Genomic DNA, 18,550 nt, shown 5'->3' with positions numbered 1-18,550 from the left:
GAGTTTCCAACACAAAATGCTGCTTTGCTGACTTTGTATGTCTTTAAGGTCATGGCAACTTGACCTTGACTTTCTTGTCCCGTCGCTTCCGAAGCTAAAGTGAAAAATTGTTAGTCTCCGTTGGAAAGTCCTTGCGATTTTAAACAAGTTCATTGTTGTGTTGATGTTCAGTGGTGCGTAAACGTGTTACATTCGTTCTAGCATGCTTGTTTGTTCTGAAATTGTTTACGTACGAGGCACAATCTCACTTTGCACGCCTGCGTTTTGTTGCAAACTGGCGATAATTGTTCAGAGTAAACTTGTCGCAATTATGAAGGTGGTCGAACGGCTGCTGTTTCTGTCAACAAGGCAAGATGATTTTGTAGCGTGGTTTAAGAAGCATTTTTAGTTGTAAATTCAATTTCTTGCTAAAGAAAGATTAACTTGCGGCAACAGTTATTCCTTAATGTGAATCGCAATATTGTAGTAAGAAACCAAGTTTCACGACGTTACATAATTCTTCAACTGTGTTAAGTTGAACGCACGTGGTAACCTGATATAATGGAACTTCTTGCAGAGATTTTTGGTACTACCGGTTACATCAAAGCTCGTTACACTTGGACTGATTTCTTTCAATTCATCCCGATTAAAGCACAAAGTGTTCATCTCCGCGAACCCCTACGTTAATTTGCCTGTCATGAACTAAGTTAATTTCTTGAAAATATAGAAGTACATAATGAATAGGAAAGTACTGGAACAAACGTGAACTTGCTTAAAGTGTTTTTTACTCGCGGATCCCTTTCGGGTTCACAAACTCCAGGTTTGGAACCACTGCTATACAATGAAATTGTATAACTGCAACGCCACGAAAAAAAATTATTTAAATATTGCGGTGTAAAAAGTCCAAACCAACAAACAATTTTGCGGATAAATTTAGCTTTCCGAATAATTTGAGAATTATTTTTGGGACAAAGTTGAAGATACCTCCATGTTTTGTTACAACGCCGGTTTTAAAGTTTGGGTATGAAGCGTGTTAATCTTTTAATAAACACACTTGCGAAACTTTGTGCATTAACATGGGATGCACCAGCCTTAACATGGCCCCTAAAATGAGGCAACTCCTTTGTTTGATGAAGAGAGTAGCTGGAGTGTTCAAGCAGGTTGGTGAGTGAATTTGTTGTACTGACTGCTAAAATTGTGTCGTAGCTTCGGTAACGTCCCAATACCTCCATTTCCTGCAGCAACTTCTCCGCTAGTTTCATATTTTCGTAGCCGTTTTCTACATGCAGTGTCCGAAGCTGTATGTGGCGATTTGTTCTGGCATCCTGTACGGTTTCTTCCACTAGTTGCCTTGTAAATTCAAAAAACGGTCCGAGGGACTTTCCCAATTTTTTTCCATTTATCCAATTTTCCTCAATTGTTGGTTTGGGGAACCTGGCGTCATGACTGGATCCAACAATTAATGCAGCAAGCTGACAGCTTTGCAAATCTCTGAATCCCAAACTGGTGCGATCCAAAAGTGAATTTAGTAGTCGAAACCTTTCAAAAGTCATGATGTCGTCCACGCTTGCTTGGCTTGCTTGGTATTCACCAGCAGTTAACGCACAGTTTCTGGCTGCTGTTTCTATGACAGTTTCATCATCTTTCTTATTGGTCAAAAACTCCAGGTGCACAGTTTTGCATGTCATTCTCTTTTTCCTGTTTTTATGGGATTGGGATAACATTGTACAACAGTGCCTTCAAACGTTTTTCCAAGCTACTGATTCGAACGCTGCGAACAAGTTTGTTAGCTTTATTGAGGCCAGCAATTACAGTTTAGTTACAACACTTAAAAATGTGATAAATTCAATGTGGGGATATTCACAACCTGCGACATAGCAACTACGTTGGTTTTGACCATCCCTGCATAAACACCGGCACTAACTGGCTACATACAGTGCACTAAAATGTATTCAAGCATTAATTCATCTTTTCTAACACTACATGGGCAATGTCGTATGCCCAGTTGCTACTGTTTATGTTATCTGGGTATTGCACTTACCAATATGACATAGCTGATGCTCAAACAAACGTTGATGAAAACATCCGTTTTGTTTCTGTCATATTAAAATAGGCTACATTATCTGTGTTGCCCGCACTGTGCGTCATCAAAATTCGATACTGTCATCAGGCAATTCACATGTAAATGCATTATATACCAACGCTCCGCAAACTAAAAATCATGCCTGCGGTGTATCGGCAACTATTAAATCAGACAGATGCGCCCCTTGGGAATTTCCTATTTTTACATTCCTCCATTTTGATACTGTCTATATGCCATTAGAGGTTTCTAAATGGGCGTTGCGGTGTAGTGGTGCACGAATAAAGATTATCCATTGCTTTGGGTGTTGCAATTTACTTTAATAAAATTTGCCCATATCCAAATTTCTGATGCATCCCAAAAACTTTTTATTACCGTTTGCCACAGCTGTTGCGCGGTGATAAAAACGACTTTCCCGTGAATCTGTTGTTTTCACCATAACGAGCGTCATGAAAGAAAGTGTTTTTTCTTGTGCAGCTCCCTAAACGAAGTAGGTGATTTAAAAAACGCCCCTCAATCGGCAAAAAAGTATACCTACGTTTTTCTTTTCATTTTGATCAGGATAATATAATATGCGGTGGACGAAGCTGATGCAACAACTCCAGTTTCTCAATTTTTCATTCACACTTATAAAGTAAAATATCAAATCAACTTGATATCATACCTTGCGTAATGGCTGTGAATGTCGAAATTTTTGTCAGCGTCCCCGTATCACCCATTTATTCTTCAGCGCCGCCTTTAATATTGCAAACATCTCCCCCCCACCTAGGGGGCGCTGGCAGTCGCCTGAGAACCACGGCCCTACACGTTTTCGATTTGATTGTGTTTAATGCGTCACATCCCGCCAAAAAAATATCCACAACATCGTTTGTGAACACGATGAGTGCAGATCCACATCCGGTTCGTGATCTTGCTAAAGACAACGCACGCTAAAGCCAACGGAAGTTTTATGGAACAGCGCAACGTCATATGTCATCCTGGTGCGCCACACGGCCCTTCTGTTGCTGGTGGAATGAATGTGGTTCCACGCACGTAGTCCCCTGCTGCGTGACATGTGTCCTGTCCGCAAGGCAATTTACCGCACATTTATAATATATAAATATCCCTTGGCTCCGATCTTGAGCATAACACACGAATAAGTTTGGAAATCATGGCTGTAAATCTCAACGATTCGTTTGAAGTGAGAAAACTCACAATGGAGGATTACCAACGGGAAGTGAAAGATTTCGTGCGCGAGTTTTACAGCAAAGCCGATGTCTTGGGCAAGGTGTCGGATGCAACCTTGGAAGATGAGAACGGAATCTACACGTACCGAGCAAGGGTAGCAATCCAAAAGCATGGCGCGTCGTTCGGCGTCTTCGAGAAGGCCAGTAGTAAGCTGGTAGCTGTGAAGTTCAACTTTATCCACCGCAAGGAAGGGTCTAGCACTCCTACGAGCATGCTGGACGGTGAGTACACGGAAGAGAATTTGTCCGCAAAGGCGAGAGCTGTTAAACGGTTTATCGAGGTCTTCTACGGTGACATGTTCACCGATCTGAATACGAAATGCTATATGGAACTCGGCATGACTTGCGTGCATCGCAAATTCACAAAATCCGGACTTGCAACATTCCTCGGTGGCCTGAGTGCCAGCGCCGCAGTCGAGATGAACTGCGACTACATGGTGTCATTCGGTACATCAGCGTTTTCACACAGAATAGCGGAAAAATTTGGTTTCAGCAAACTGAGGGAGATCAAGTACGTGGACTACGTTGATCCCGTTACTGGAAAGAAACCCTTTCATGCTGTTCAAGGAGAGACAAGCGCCAGAATTTACTACAAATCTGTGCCAAAACAAATGCGGTGTAAGTTATGAACAACCCTACAGCGTTAAGTTTTGTTCAATCAGGGGTGTAGTATAGTCCCAGCTCTGGCACTTACCATTAGCAAGACGTACGCCTATATAACTACCACTGCATTCCTATGGTTTTCAGAGACTTTTGATATCTTTCGGTTTGTTTTTCCCTTAGCGTGAGTGTTTGTTTAATTTTTGATTTACTGTATTTTATTGTGCTCCATTATGTACAGTAAATCAACCACTGTCCAGCAGTTTGTCGTCTTACGATTGTTAGAAAGACAATTTTGTTTGCACCCTTCATACAAAACTAGCATAACAGGGGCTATATTTACACCGTGTTGATCACGATTTTTCGCCGTCTTCCTGACGATACGGAGTGTAGTCATAACAGTATAAGGGGAAAAGAATCCCCTCTATAGCTGGTAATGTTTACCATTTACCATGTGGTTCGTTGTTTTATTGACATTTACGCTAATCCTAAAACAATATTTTGAAAGATGGCTGAACACTACACATGTTGAAGAAATTAAGAAATTATTTTTAAAACGTGTATTTCTCTGAATAAAACTCGTTTCGTCTCGGTATGCATTGTCTAGCGCATAAAATTGCGAAATCAAAAACTCCTCAGGACTTACCACGAAGCAACAACTAGCGAAAACACCTTAATTCCCTGTGCAACCAACATTAAGTAAACCATACAGGGTAAAGTGGAGTGTCAAGCTACTAACAAAAGCATGCAAACTGCTACAACACAAAGCATAGTTAGATTTTTTTGTAGAAAAGTCGGGCGTGTGTTTGTTCAGGTATGACCTTGAACGGTTTCTTACCGCTTTCCGGGTCCACGTAGTCGGCATACACCAACTCACGCAATAGGGTAAAACCAAACTTGATGCAAATCTTCTGGGTAAACACTGACGTGCCGAAAGACACCAGATAGGAGCAACCCAGTTCCTTCGCCCGTTTAGCGCTGAACTGCCCCAAGTAGGTAGCAAGACCTTGGTTGGCGTAATCACGATGAACACACGTTATACCAAGTTCCATGTAACAGTCCGTGTGCAGATCGCTAAAGATGTCGCCGAAGAAGTTGTCTACGAACCTTATGACCACTTTCGCGTTGTTAGACAAGTCCTGGGCAGCATAACCCTGGTTGATCATACTCGTTGGTGTGCTGGAAGTGCCCTTGCGGTGCACAAAGTTGACTTTAATGGCAACCAGCTTTCCGCTGGATTTCTCGTACGCCCCAAACGAGGCGTCGTGGTTCTCAATGGCGATTTTGGATCGAAACGCATATATTCCATCCTCGTCCTACAAAGTCGAATCAGTTATTTGAGCTAGCACATCCCCTTTGCTGTAATACTCCACGACGAAGTTCTTTATCTCGTTTGTAAATCCGTCCTTTCCAAGGCGTCGCACTTCAAATTTATTTTCCAAGCTTTCGCCCATTATTGCACAATTTGATGGTGGTGGCCTGCTTTCAGTCGAAGCACAAAACAACTTGCTGACTATTATGCATACAAAACCATATGCTGGTCTATTGTTTGTGTCCGTATACAATAAGGTCGTAAGTTGTGAATTACTTGAAAATATAAAGGTGCACAACAAAGAGGAACTAACGCGAATTTGCTTAACATGTTTTTTTTTACTCGCGGATCCCTTTTGGGTCCACAAACTCCAGGTTTGAAACCACTGCTATGCAAAGAAATTATATAACAGCAACGCCACGAATTAAACAAACAATTTGCAGATAAATTTAGCTTTCCGAATAATTTGAGGTAATTTTTCAAAATCTGAGGTAATTTTTCAAAAATGAAATTATATAAATTGGGGACAATGTTGAAGAACACCTTGATGTTTTGTTACAACGACGGTTTCAAAGTTTGGGTATGAACCGTGTTAATCTTTTAATAAACACACTTGCGAAACTTTGTGCATTAACATGGTATGCACCAGCCTTAACATGACCCCTAAAATGGGGCAACTCCTTTGTTTGATGAAGAGAGTAGTTGGAGTTTTCAAGCAGGTTGGTGAGTGGTTTTGTTGTACTGACTGCTAAAATTGTGTCGTAGCAGTGGTAACGTCCCAATACCTCCATTTCCTGCAGCAACTTCTCCGCTAGTTTCATATTTTCGTAGCCGTTTTCTACATGTAGTGTCCGAAGCTGTATGTGGCGATTTGTTCTAGCGTCCTGCACGGTTTCTTCCACTAGTTGCCTTGTAAATTCTAAAACCGGCCCAAGGGACTTTCCCAATTTTTTTCTATCTATCCAGCTCTCCTCAAGTGCTGGTTTGCGGAACCTGGCGTCATGGATGGAACCAATAACTATTGCAGCAAGCTGACAGCTTTGCAAATCTCTAAGTCCCAAACTGGCGCGATCCATAAGTGAATTTAGTAGTCGAAACTTTTCAAAAGTCATGATGTCGTCTGTGTTTGCTTGGGTAGTTTGGTATACACCAGCAGTTAACGCACAGTTTCTGGCTGCTGTTTCTATGACAGTTTCAACATTTTTCTTATTGGTCAAAAACTCCAGGTGCACAGTTTTGCATGTCATACTCTTTTTTTTAACTGTTTTTATGGGATTGGGAAAACAGTGTACAACGTTGCCTTCAAAAGCTTTTTCAAGCTACTGATTCGAACGCTGCGAACAAGTTTGTTAGCTTTATAGAGGCCAGCAATTACAGTTTATTTACAACACTTAATAATGTGATAAATTCAATGTGTGGATATTCACAACCTGCGGCATACCAAATACGTTGGTTTTAACCATCCCTGCGAAAACACCAGCACTAATTGGCTATATACAGTGTACTAAAATTGTTGATTTAAAAATTCATCTTTTCTAACGCTACATGGCCAATGTCGTACGCCCACTTGCTACTGTTTATGTTATCTGGGTATTGCACTTACCAATATGACATAGCTGATGCTCAAACAAACGTTTATGAACACATCCGTTTTGTTTTTGTCATATTAAAATACATTATCTGTGTTGCCGGCACTGTGCGTTATCAAAATTCGATACATGTCTGTCATCAGGCAATTCACATATCGATGCATTATATAACGCTACGCAAGCTAAAAATCATGCCTGGTGTATCGGAAACTATTAAATTAGACAGATGAGCTCCTTGAAAATTTCCTATTGTTACATTCCTATATTTTGATACAGTGTATATGCCATTAGAGGTTTCTAAATGGGCGTTGCGATGTAGTGGTGCACGAATAAAGATTGTCCATTGCTTTGGGGCGTTGCAATTTACTTCAATAGCGTTTGCCAATACCCAAATTTCTGATTAATCCTTAAAACATGTTGTTTCCGTTTGCCAGAACTTACTTCTGTGATCCTGGCTTTTCAGCTGTTGCGCGGTGATAAAAACGACTTGCCCGTGAATCTGTTGTTTTCACAATAACGAGCGTCATGAAAGAAAGTGTTTTTTCTTGTGCCGCTTCCCTAAAAGAAGTTGGTGATTTGTAAACACCGCTTAATCGGCAAAAAAGTATACTAACGTTTTTTTTCATTTTGATCAGGATAACATAATATGCGATGGACGAAGCTGATGCAACAACTCCAGTTTCCCAATTTTTCATTCACACTTATAAAGTAAAATATCAATTCAACTTGATATCATACCTTGCGTAGCAGCTGTAAATGTCGAAATTTTTGTCAGCATCCCACTATCACCCATTTATTCTTCAGCGCCGCCTTCAATATTGCAAACATCTCCCACCCCTAGGGGGCGCTGACAGCCGCCTGAGAACCACGACCCTACACGTTTTCGATTTGATTGTGTTTAATACGTCATATCTCGCGAAAAAATATCCACAACATCGTTTGTGAACACGATTAGTGCAGATCAACATCCGGTTCGTGATCTTGTTAAAGACAACACAGGCTAAAGCCAACGGAAGTTTTATGGAACAGCGCAACGTCATATGTCATCCTGGTTCGCCACACGGCGCTTCTGTTGCGGGCGGAATGAATGCGGTTCCACGCACGTAGACCCCTGCTGCGTGACATGTGTCCTGTCCGCAAGGCAATTTACCGCATATTTATATTATATAAATAACCCTTGGCTCCGATCTTGAGCATAACGCACGAATAAGTTTGGAAATCATGGCTGCAAATCTCAACGATTCGTTTGAAGTGAGAAAACTCACAATGGAGGATTACCAACGGGAAGTGAAGGATTTCGTGCGCGAGTTTTACAGCAAAGCCGATGTCTTGGGCAAGGTGTCGGATGCAACCTTGGATGATGAGAACGGAATCTACACGTACCGAGCAAGGGTTGCAATCCAAAAGCACGGCGCGTCGTTCGGCGTGTATGAAAAGGCCAGTGGTAAGCTGGTGGCTGTGAAGTTCAACTTTATCCACCGCAAGGAAGGGTCTAGCACTCCTACGAGCATGCTGGACGGTGAGTACACGGAAGAGAATTTGTCCGCAAAGGCGAGAGCTGTTAAACGGTTTATCGAGGTCTTCTACGGTGACACGTTCACCGATCTGGACACGAAGTGCTATATGGAACTCGGCATGACTTGCGTGCATCGCAAATTCACAAAATCCGGACTTGCAACATTCCTCGGTGGCCTGAGTGCCAGCGCCGCAGTCGAGATGAACTGCGACTACATGGTGTCATTTGCTACATCAGCGTTTTCACATAGAATAGCGGAAAAATTTGGTTTCAGCAAACTGAGGGAGATCAAGTACGTGGACTACGTTGATCCCGTTACTGGAAAGAAACCCTTTCATGCTGTTCAAGGAGAGACAAGCGCCAGAATTTACTACAAATCTGTACCAAAACAAATGCGGTGTAAGTTATGAACAACCCTACAGCGTTAAGTTTGGTTCAATCAGGGGTGTAGTATAGTCCCAGCTCTGGCACTTACCATTAGCAAGACGTACGCCTATATAACTACCACTGCATTCCTATGGTTTTCAGAGACTTTTGATATCTTTCGGTTTGTTTTTCCCTTAGCGTGAGTGTTTGTTTAATTTTTGATTTACTGTATTTTATTGTGCTCCATTATGTACAGTAAATCAACCACTGTCCAGCAGTTTCTCGTCTTACGATTGTTATAAAGACATTTTTGTTTGCACCCTTCGTACAAAACTAGCATAACAGGGGCCATATTTACACCGTGTCGATCACGATTTTTCGCCGTCTTCCTGGCGATACGGAGTGTAGTCATAACGGTAAGGGGAAAAGAATCCCCTCTATAGCTGGTAATGTTTACTATTTGCTATGTGGTTCGTTGTTTTATTGACATTTACGCTAATCCTAAAACAAATATAGGCTGTTTTAAAATATGACTGAACACTACACATGTTGAAGAAATTATTTTTAAAACGTGTATTTTCTCTGAATAAAAAAGCTACTAAAGAAAGCATGCAAACTGCTACAACACAAAGCATAGTTAGATTTTTTTGTAGAAAAGTCGGGCGTGTGTTTGTTCAGGTATGACCTTGAACGGTTTCTTGTCGCTTTCCGGGTCCACGTAGTCGGCATACACCAACTCACGCAATAGGGTAAAACCAAACTTGATGCAAATCTTCTGGGTAAACACTGACGTACCGAAAGACACCAGATAGGAGCAACCCAGTTCATTCGCCCGTTTAGCGCTAAACTGCCCCAAGTAGGTAGCAAGACCTTGGTTGGCGTAATCACGATGAACACACGTTATACCAAGTTCCATGTAACAGTCCGTGTGCAGATCGCTAAAGATGTCGCCGAAGAAGTTGTCTACGAACCTTATGATAACTTTCGCGTTGTTGGACAAGTCCTGGGCAGCATAACCCGTGTTGATCATACTCGTTGGTGTGCTGGAAGTACCCTTGCGGTGCACAAAGTTGACTTTAATATCCACCAGCTTTCCGCTGGATTTCTCGTACGCTGCAAAAGAGGCGTCGTGGTTCTCAATGGCGATTTTGGCTCGAAACGCGTATATTCCATCCTCGTCCTCCAAAGTCGAATCGGTTATTTGAGCTAGGACATCCCCTTTGCTGTAATACTCCACGACGAAGTTCTTTATCTCGTTTGTAAATCCGTCCTTTCCAAGGCGTCGCACTTCAAATTTATCTTCCAAGCTTTCGCCCATTATTGCACAATTTGATGGTGGTGGCCTGCTTTCAGTCGAAGCACAAAACAACTTGCTGACTATTCTGCATGCAAAACTGTATGCTGGTCTGCTGTTTGTGTCTGTATACAGTAAGGTCGTAAGTTGTGAATTACTTGAAAATATAGAGGTGCACAACAAAGAGGAAAGTTCTGTAACAAACGCGAACTTGCTTAACATGTTTTTTTTACTCGCGGATCCCTTTTGAGTCCACAAACTCCAGGTTTGAAACCACTGCTATGCAATGAAATTATATAACAGCAACGCCACGAATCAAGCAAACAATTTGCAGATAAATTTAGCTTTCCGAATAATTTGAGGTAATTTTTCAAAATGAAATTATATAAATTGGGGACAATGTTGAAGAATACCTTGATGTTTTGTTACAACGACGGTTTCAAAGTTTGGGTATGAACCGTGTCAATCTTTTAATAAACACACTTGCGAAACTTTGTGCATTAACATGGTATGCACCAGCCTTAACATGGCCCCTAAAATGGGGCAACTCCTTTGTTTGATGAAGAGAGTAGTTGGAGTTTTTAAGCAGGTTGGTGAGTGATTTTGTTGTACTGACTGCTAAAATTGTGTCGTAGCAGTGGTAACGTCCCAATACCTCCATTTCCTGCAGCAACTTCTCCGCTAGTTTCATATTTTCGTAGCCGTTTTCTACATGTAGTGCCCGAAGCTGTATGTGGCGATTTGTTCTGGCGTCCTGCACGGTTTCTTCCACTAGTTGCCTTGTAAATTCTATAACCGGCCCAAGGGACTTTCCCAATTTTTTTCCATCTATCCAGCTCTCCTCAAGTGCTGGTTTGCGGAACCTGGCGTCATGGATGGAACCAATAACTATTGCAGCAAGCTGACAGCTTTGCAAATCTATAAGTCCCAAACTGGCGCGATCCATAAGTAAATTTAGTAGTCGAAACTTTTCAAAAGTCATGATGTCGTCTGCGCTTGCTTGGCTTGCTTGGTATACACCAGCAGTTAACGCACAGTTTCTGGCTGCTGTTTCTATGACAGTTTCAACATCTTTCTTATTGGTCAAAAACTCCAGGTGCACAGTTTTGCATGTCATACTCTTTTTTTTCCTGTTTTTATGGGATTGGGATAACAGTGTACAACGGTTCCTTCAAAAGCTTTTCCAAGCTATACTGATTCGAACGCTGCGAACAAGTTTGTTAGCTTTATTGAAGCCAGCAATTACAGTTTAGTTACAACACTTAAAAATGTGATAAATTCAATGTGTGGATATTCACAACCTGTGGCGTAACAAATACGTTGGTTTTAACCATCCTTGCGAAAACACCAGCACTAACTGGCTATATACATGCAGTGTACTAAAATTATTGATTTAAAAATTCATCTTTTCTAACGCTACATGGCCATTGTCGTACGCCCACTTGCTACTGTTTATGTTATCTGGGTATTGCACTTACCGCTATGACATAGCTGATGCTCAAACAAATGTTTATGAACACATCCGTTTTGTTTTTGTCATAATAAAATACATTATCTGTGTTGCCGGCACTGTGCGTTATCAAAATTCGATACATGTCTGTCATCAGGCAATTCACATGCCAATGCATTATATAACGCCCCGCAAGCTAAACATCATGTCTGGTGTGTCGGAAACTATTAAATTAGACAGATGAGCCCCTTGGTAATTTACTATTTTTACATTCCTCCATTTTGATACTGTCTATATGCCATTAGAGGTGTCTAAATGGGCGTTGCGATGTAGTGGTGCACGAATAAAGATTATCCATTGGTTTTGGCGTTGCAATTTACTTCAATAGCGTTTGCCAATACCCAAATTTCTGATGCATCCTTAAAACATTTTATTACCGTTTGCCACTACTTACTTCTGTGATTCTGGCTTTTCAGCTATTGCTCGGTGATAAAAACGACTTGCCCGTGAATCTGTTGTTTTCACAATAACTAGCGTTCATTAAAGAAAGTGTTTTTTATGTGCAGCTCCCAAAAAGAAGTTGGTGATTTCTAAACACCGCTTAATCGGCAAAAAAGTATACCAAAGGTTTTTTCCATTTTGATCAGGATATTATAATGCGATGGACGAAGCTAATGCAACTACTCCAGTTTCCCAATTTTCCATCCACAATTATAAAGTATAATATCAATTTAACTTGGTATCATACCTTGCGTAGCAGATGTAAATGTCGAAATTTTTGTCAGCGTCCCCGTATCACCCATTTATTCTTCAGCGCCGCCTTCAATATTGCAAACATACTCCCACCCCTAGGGGGCGCTGACAGCCGCCTGAGAACCACGACCCTACACGTTTTCGATTTGATTGTGTTTAATACGTCATATCTCGCGAAAAAATATCCACAACATCGTTTGTGAACACGATTAGTGCAGATCCACATCCGGTTCGTGATCTTGTTAAAGACAACGCACGCTAAAGCCAACGGAAGTTTTATGGAACAGCGCAACGTCGTATGTCATCCTGGTGCGCCACACGGCCCTTCTGTTGCTGGTGGAATGAATGCGGTTCCACGCACGTAGTCCCTTGCTGCGTGACATGTGTCCTGTCCGCAAGGCAATTTACCGCATATTTATATTATATAAATAACCCTTGGCTCCGATCTTGAGCATAACGCACGAATAAGTTTGGAAATCATGGCTGCAAATCTCAACGATTCGTTTGAAGTGAGAAAACTCACAATGGAGGATTACCAACGGGAAGTGAAAGATTTCGTGCGTGAATTTTACAGCAAAGTCGATGTCTTGGGCAAGGTATCGGATGCAACCTTGGACGATGAGAACGGAATCTACACGTACCGAGCAAGGGTAGCTATCCAAAAGCATGGCGCGTCGTTCGGCGTCTTCGAGAAGGCTAGTGGTAAGCTGGTGGCTGTGAAGTTCAACTTTATCCACCGCAAGGAAGGGTCTAGCACTCCTACGAGCATGCTGGACGGTGAGTACACGGAAGAGAATTTGTCCGCAAAGGCGAGAGCTGTTAAACGGTTTATCGAGGTCTTCTACGGTGACATGTTCACCGATCTGGACACGAAATGCTATATGGAACTCGGCATGACTTGCGTGCATCGCAAATTCACAAAATCCGGACTTGCAACATTCCTCGGTGGCCTGAGTGCCAGCGCCGCAGTCGAGATGAACTGCGACTACATGGTGTCATTCGCTACATCAGCGTTTTCCCACAGAATAGCGGAAAAATTTGGTTTCAGCAAACTGAGGGAGATCAAGTACGTGGACTACGTTGATCCCGTTACTGGAAAGAAACCCTTTCATGCTGTTCAAGGAGAGACAAGCGCCAGAATTTACTACAAATCTGTGCCAAAACAAATGCGGTGTAAGTTATGAACAACCCTACAGCGTTAAGTTTGGTTTAATCAAGGGTGTAGTTTTGTGATCTCCGTTCGTCCCAGCTCTGGTACTTACACAAGAGAATGGTCGCCCATTAGCAAGACGTACGCCTATATAACTACCACTACATTCCTATGGTTTTCATTCACTTTTGATATCTTTCGGTTTGGCGAAATATTTCCTTTAGCGTGGGTGTTTGTTTGTTTTATGATTTACTGTGTTTAATTGTGCTACTTTATGTAGAGTAAATCAACCACTGTCCAGCATCGTCTTACGATTGTTATAAAGACAATTTTGTTTGCACCCTTCGTACAAAACTAGCATAACAGGGACCATATTTACACCGTGACGATCACGAATTTTCGCCGTCTTCCTGACGATACGGAGTATAGTCATAACAGTATAAGGGGAAAAGAATCCCCTCTATAGCTGGTAATGTTTACCATTTACTATGTGGTTCGTTGTTTTATTGACATTTACGCTAATCCTAAAACAATATTTTGAAAGATGGCTGAACACTACACATGTAGAAGAAATTAAGAAATTATTTTTAAAACGTATATTTCTCTGAATAAAACTCGTTTCGTCTCGGTATGCATTGTCTAACGCATAAAGTTGCGAAATCAAAAACTCCTCAGGACTTACCACGAAGCAACAACTAGCGAAAACACCTTAATTCCCTGTGCAACCAACATTAAGTAAACCATACAGGGTAAAGTGGAGTGTCAAGCTACTAACAAAAGCATGCAAACTACTGCAACACAAAGCATAGTTAGATTTTTTTATAGAAAAGTCGGGCCTGTGTTTGTTCCGTTATGACCTTGAACGGTTTCTTGCCGCTTTCCGGGTCCACGTAGTCGGCATACACCAACTCACGCAAAAGGGTAAAACCAAACTTGATGCAAATCTTCTGGGTAAACACTGACGTGCCGAAAGACACCAGATAGGAGCAACCCATTTCCTTTGCCCGTTTAGCGCTGAACTGCCCCAAGTACGTAGCAAGACCTTGGTTGGCGTAATCACGGTGAACACACGTTATACCAAGTTCCATGTAACAGTCCGTGTGCAGATCGCTAAAGATGTCGCCGAAGAAGTTGTCTACGAACTGTATGACCACTTTCGCGTTGTTGGACAAGTCCTGGGCAGCATAACCCTGGTTGATCATACTCGTTGGTGTGCTGGAAGTACCTTTGCGGTGCACAAAGTTGACTTTAATGGCAACCAGCTTTCCGCTGGATTTCTCGTACGCCGCAAAAGAGGCGTCGTGGTTCTCAATGGCAATTTTGGATCGAAACGCATATATTCCATCCTCGTCCTCCAAAGTCGAATCGGTTATTTGAGCTAGGACATCCCCTTTGCTGTAATACTCCACGACGAAGTTCTTTATCTCGTTTGTAAATCCGTCCTTTCCAAAGCGCCGTACTTCAAATTTATTTATCAAGCTTTCGCCCATTATTGCCCCAGTTAATGGTATGGCCTGCTTTTGGTCGAAGCACAAAGCAACTTGCTGACTATTCTGCATACAAAACCATATGCTGGTCTGCTGTTTGTGTCCGTATACAGTAAGGTCGTAAGTTGTGAATTTCTTGAAAATATAGAGTTGCACAACAAAGAGGAAAGTTCTGTAACAAACGCGAACTTGCTTAACATGTTTTTTTTTACTCGCGGATCCCTTTCGGGTCCACAAACTCCAGGTTTAAAACCACTGCTATGCAAAGAAATTATATAACAGCAACGCCACGCATTAAACAAACAATTTGCGGATAAATGTAGCTTTCCGAATAATTTGAGGTAATTTTTCAAAATTTGAGGTAATTTTTCAAAAATGAAATTATATAAATTGGGGACAATGTTGAAGAATACCTTGATGTTTTGTTAGAACGCCGGTTTCAAAGTTTGGGTATGAACCGTGTTAATCTTTTAATAAACACACTTGCGAAACTTTGTGCATTAACATGGTATGCATCAGCCTTAACATGGCCCCTAAAATGGGGCAACTCCTTTGTTTGATGAAGAGAGTAGCTGGAGTTTTCAAGCAGGTTGGTGAGTGATTTTGTTGTACTGACTGCTAAAATTGTATCGTAGCAGTGGTAACGTCCCAATACCTCCATTTCCTGCAGCAACTTCTCCGCTAGTTTCATATTTTCGTAGCCGTTTTCTACATGTAGTGCCCGAAGCTGTATGTGGCGATTTGTTCTGGCCCCCTGCACGGTTTCTTCCACTAGTTGCCTTGTAAATTCTAAAACCGGCCCAAGAGACTTTCCCAATTTTTTTTCATCTATCCAGCTCTCCTCAAGTGCTGGTTTGCGGAACCTGGCGTCATGGATGGAACCAATAACTATTGCAGCAAGCTGACAGATTTGCAAATCTCTAAGTCCCAAACTGGCGCGATCCATAAGTGAATTTAGTAGTCGAAGCTTTTCAAAAGTCATGATGTCGTCCACGCTTGCTTGGGTTGTTTGGTATACACCAGCAGTTAACGCACAGTTTCTGGCTGCTGTTTCTATGACAGTTTCAACATCTTTCTTATTGGTCAAAAACTCCAGGTGCACAGTTTTGCATGTCATTCTCTTTTCAACTGTTTTCATGGGATTGGAAAAACAGTGTACGACGGTGCCTTCAAAAGCTTTTCCAAGCTACTGATTCGAACGCTGCGAACAAGTTTGTTAGCATTATTGAGGCCAGCAATTACAGTTTAGTTACAACACTTAAAAATGTGATAAATTCAACGTGTGGATATTCACAACCTGCGGCGTAGAAAATACGTTGGTTTTAACCATCCCTGCGAAAACACCAGCACTAATTGGCTATATACAGTGTACTAAAATTGTTGATTTAAAAATTCATCTTTTCTAACGCTACATGGCCAATGTCGAACGCCCACTTGCTACTGTTTATGTTATCTGGGTATTGCACTTACCGCTATGACATAGCTGATGCTCAAACAAACGTTTATGAACACATCCGTTTTGTTTTTGTCATAATAAAATATATTATCTTTGTTGCCGGCACTGTGCGTTATCAAAATTCGATACATGTCTGTCATCAGGCAATTCACATGCCAATGCATTATATAACGCCCCGCAAGCTAAACATCATGCCTGCGGTGTATCGGAAACTATTAAATTAGACAGATGAGCCCCTTGGAAATTTCCTATTGTTACATTCCTATATTTTGATACAGTCTATATGCCATTAGAGGTTTCTAAATGGGCGTTGCGATGTAGTGGTGCACGAATAAAGATTATCCATTGCTTTGGGCGTTGCAATTTACTTCAATAGCGTTTGCCAACACCTAAATTTCTGATTAATCCTTAAAACATGTTGTTTCCGTTTGCCAGAACTTACGTTTGTGATCCTGGCTTTTCAGCTGTTGCGCGGTGATAAAAACGACTTGCCCGTGAATCTGTTGTTTTCACAATAACGAGCGTCATGAAAGAAAGTGTTTTATCTTGTGCAACTCCCTAAAAGAAGTTGGTGACTTAAAAACGCCCCTTAATCGGCAAAAAAGTATACCAAAGGTTTTTTTCATTTTGATCAGGATAATATAATATGCGATGGACAAAGCTGATGCAACAACTCCAGTTTCTCAATTTTTCATTCACACTTATAAAGTAAAATATCAAATCAACTTGATATCATACCTTGCGTAATGGCTGTGAATGTCGAAATTTTTGTCAGCGTCCCCGTATCACCCATTTATTCTTCAGCGCCGCCTTCAATATTGCAAACATCTCCCCCCCCCTAGGGGGCGCTGGCAGTCGCCTGAGAACCACGGCCCTACACGTTTTCGATTTGATTGTGTTTAATGCGTCACATCCCGCCAAAAAAATATCCACAACATCGTTTGTGAACACGATGAGTGCAGATCCACATCCGGTTCGTGATCTTGTTAAAGACAACGCAGGCTAAAGCCAACGGAAGTTTCATGGAACAGCGCAACGTCATATGCCATCCTGGTGCGCCACACGGCCCTTCTGTTGCGGGCGGAATGAATGCGGTTCCACGCACGTAGACCCCTGCTGCGTGACATGTGTCCTGTCCGCAAGGCAATTTACCGCATATTTATATTATATAAATAACCCTTGGCTCCGATCTTGAGCATAACGCACGAATAAGTTTGGAAATCATGGCTGCAAACCTCAACGATTCGTTTGAAGTGAGAAAGCTCACAATGGAGGATTACCAACGGGAAGTGAAGGATTTCGTGCGCGAGTTTTACAGCAAAGCCGATGTCTTGGGCAAGGTGTCGGATGCAACCTTGGATGATGAGAACGGAATCTACACGTACCGAGCAAGGGTAGCTATCCAAAAGCATGGCGCGTCGTTCGGCGTGTATGAGAAGGCCTGTGTAAGCTGGTGGCTGTGAAGTTCAACTTTATCCACCGCAAGGAAGGGTCTAGCACTCCTACGAGCATGCTGGACGGTGAGTACACGGAAGAGACTTTGTCCGCAAAGGCGAGAGCTGTTAAACGGTTTATCGAGGTCTTCTACGGTGACATGTTCACCGATCTGAACACGAAATGCTATATGGAACTCGGCATGACTTGCGTGCATCGCAAATTCACAAAATCCGGACTTGCAACATTCCTCGGTGGACTGAGTGCCAGCGCCGCAGTCGAGATGAACTGCGACTACATGGTGCCATTTGCTACATCAGCGTTTTCACATAGAATAGCGGAAAAATTTGGTTTCAGCAAACTGAGGGAGATCAAGTACGTGGACTACGTTGATCCCGTTACTGGAAAGAAACCCTTTCATGCTGTTCAAGGAGAGACAAGCGCCAGAATTTACTACAAATCTGTGCCAAAACAAATTCGGTGTAAGTTATGAACAACCCTACAGCGTTAAGTTTGGTATACAATCAAGGGTGTAGTATAGTAATCTCCGCTCGTCCCAGCTCTGGTACTTACACAAGGAAATGGTCGCCCATTAGCAAGACGTACGCCTATATAACTACCACTACATTCCTATGGTTTTCATTCACTTTTGATATCTTTCGGTTTGGCGAAATATTTCCTTTAGCGTGGGTGTTTGTTTGTTTTATGATTTACTGTGTTTAATTGTGCTCCATTATGTAAAGTAAATCAACCACTGTCCAGCATCGTCTTACGATTGTTATAAAGACATTTTTGTTTGCACCCTTCGTACAAAACTAGCATAACAGGGGCTATATTTACACCGTGTCGATCACGATT

The 18,550-nt window shown here is 41.9% G+C and overlaps 5 protein-coding genes and 2 pseudogenes across 5 annotated transcripts; 4 read left to right on the top strand and 3 right to left on the bottom strand.

Annotated features, from left to right (window-relative positions):
- Positions 1–3,204: 3,204 nt before the first annotated feature.
- On the top strand, positions 3,205–4,250 carry LOC145911755 (uncharacterized). The gene has a single exon (XM_082999185.1). It carries the CDS (start codon positions 3,210–3,212, stop codon positions 3,912–3,914), a length of 705 nt encoding a protein of 234 aa, XP_082855311.1. The 5' UTR covers positions 3,205–3,209; the 3' UTR covers positions 3,915–4,250.
- A 408-nt stretch (positions 4,251–4,658) lies between these two features.
- On the bottom strand, positions 4,659–5,339 carry LOC145915833 (uncharacterized; annotated as a pseudogene).
- A 2,668-nt stretch (positions 5,340–8,007) lies between these two features.
- On the top strand, positions 8,008–8,712 carry LOC145912971 (uncharacterized). Its single transcript, XM_083000454.1, has one exon. The coding sequence runs from the start codon at positions 8,008–8,010 to the stop codon at positions 8,710–8,712; it is 705 nt and encodes a 234-aa protein (XP_082856580.1).
- Positions 8,713–9,305: 593 nt separating this feature from the next.
- Positions 9,306–9,986, bottom strand: LOC145915739 (uncharacterized). Its single transcript, XM_083002749.1, has one exon. The coding sequence runs from the start codon at positions 9,984–9,986 to the stop codon at positions 9,306–9,308; it is 681 nt and encodes a 226-aa protein (XP_082858875.1).
- A 2,658-nt stretch (positions 9,987–12,644) lies between these two features.
- On the top strand, positions 12,645–13,351 carry LOC145912949 (uncharacterized). Its single transcript, XM_083000422.1, has one exon. The coding sequence runs from the start codon at positions 12,645–12,647 to the stop codon at positions 13,347–13,349; it is 705 nt and encodes a 234-aa protein (XP_082856548.1). The 3' UTR covers positions 13,350–13,351.
- Positions 13,352–14,124: 773 nt separating this feature from the next.
- On the bottom strand, positions 14,125–14,805 carry LOC145917745 (uncharacterized). Its single transcript, XM_083003017.1, has one exon. It carries the CDS (start codon positions 14,803–14,805, stop codon positions 14,125–14,127), a length of 681 nt encoding a protein of 226 aa, XP_082859143.1.
- Positions 14,806–17,478: 2,673 nt separating this feature from the next.
- Positions 17,479–18,516, top strand: LOC145911528 (uncharacterized; annotated as a pseudogene).
- The last annotated feature ends 34 nt before the right edge of the window (positions 18,517–18,550 follow it).

Source organism: Ascidia mentula, chromosome 1 (assembly GCF_947561715.1).
Source record: "Ascidia mentula chromosome 1, kaAscMent1.1, whole genome shotgun sequence".
NCBI lineage: Eukaryota > Metazoa > Chordata > Ascidiacea > Phlebobranchia > Ascidiidae > Ascidia > Ascidia mentula.
Note: the sequence above shows the minus strand (reverse complement) of the source record. Positions and strands in the feature narration are given on the sequence as shown.

What these genes read in the sequence shown, in the direction of transcription:
- LOC145911755 (XM_082999185.1), top strand. Translation starts at nt 3,210, where the DNA reads ATGGCTGTAAATCTCAACGATTCGTTTGAAGTGAGAAAACTCACAATG.
- LOC145917745 (XM_083003017.1), bottom strand. Translation starts at nt 14,805, where the DNA reads ATGGGCGAAAGCTTGATAAATAAATTTGAAGTACGGCGCTTTGGAAAG.
- LOC145915739 (XM_083002749.1), bottom strand. Translation starts at nt 9,986, where the DNA reads ATGGGCGAAAGCTTGGAAGATAAATTTGAAGTGCGACGCCTTGGAAAG.
- LOC145912949 (XM_083000422.1), top strand. Translation starts at nt 12,645, where the DNA reads ATGGCTGCAAATCTCAACGATTCGTTTGAAGTGAGAAAACTCACAATG.
- LOC145912971 (XM_083000454.1), top strand. Translation starts at nt 8,008, where the DNA reads ATGGCTGCAAATCTCAACGATTCGTTTGAAGTGAGAAAACTCACAATG.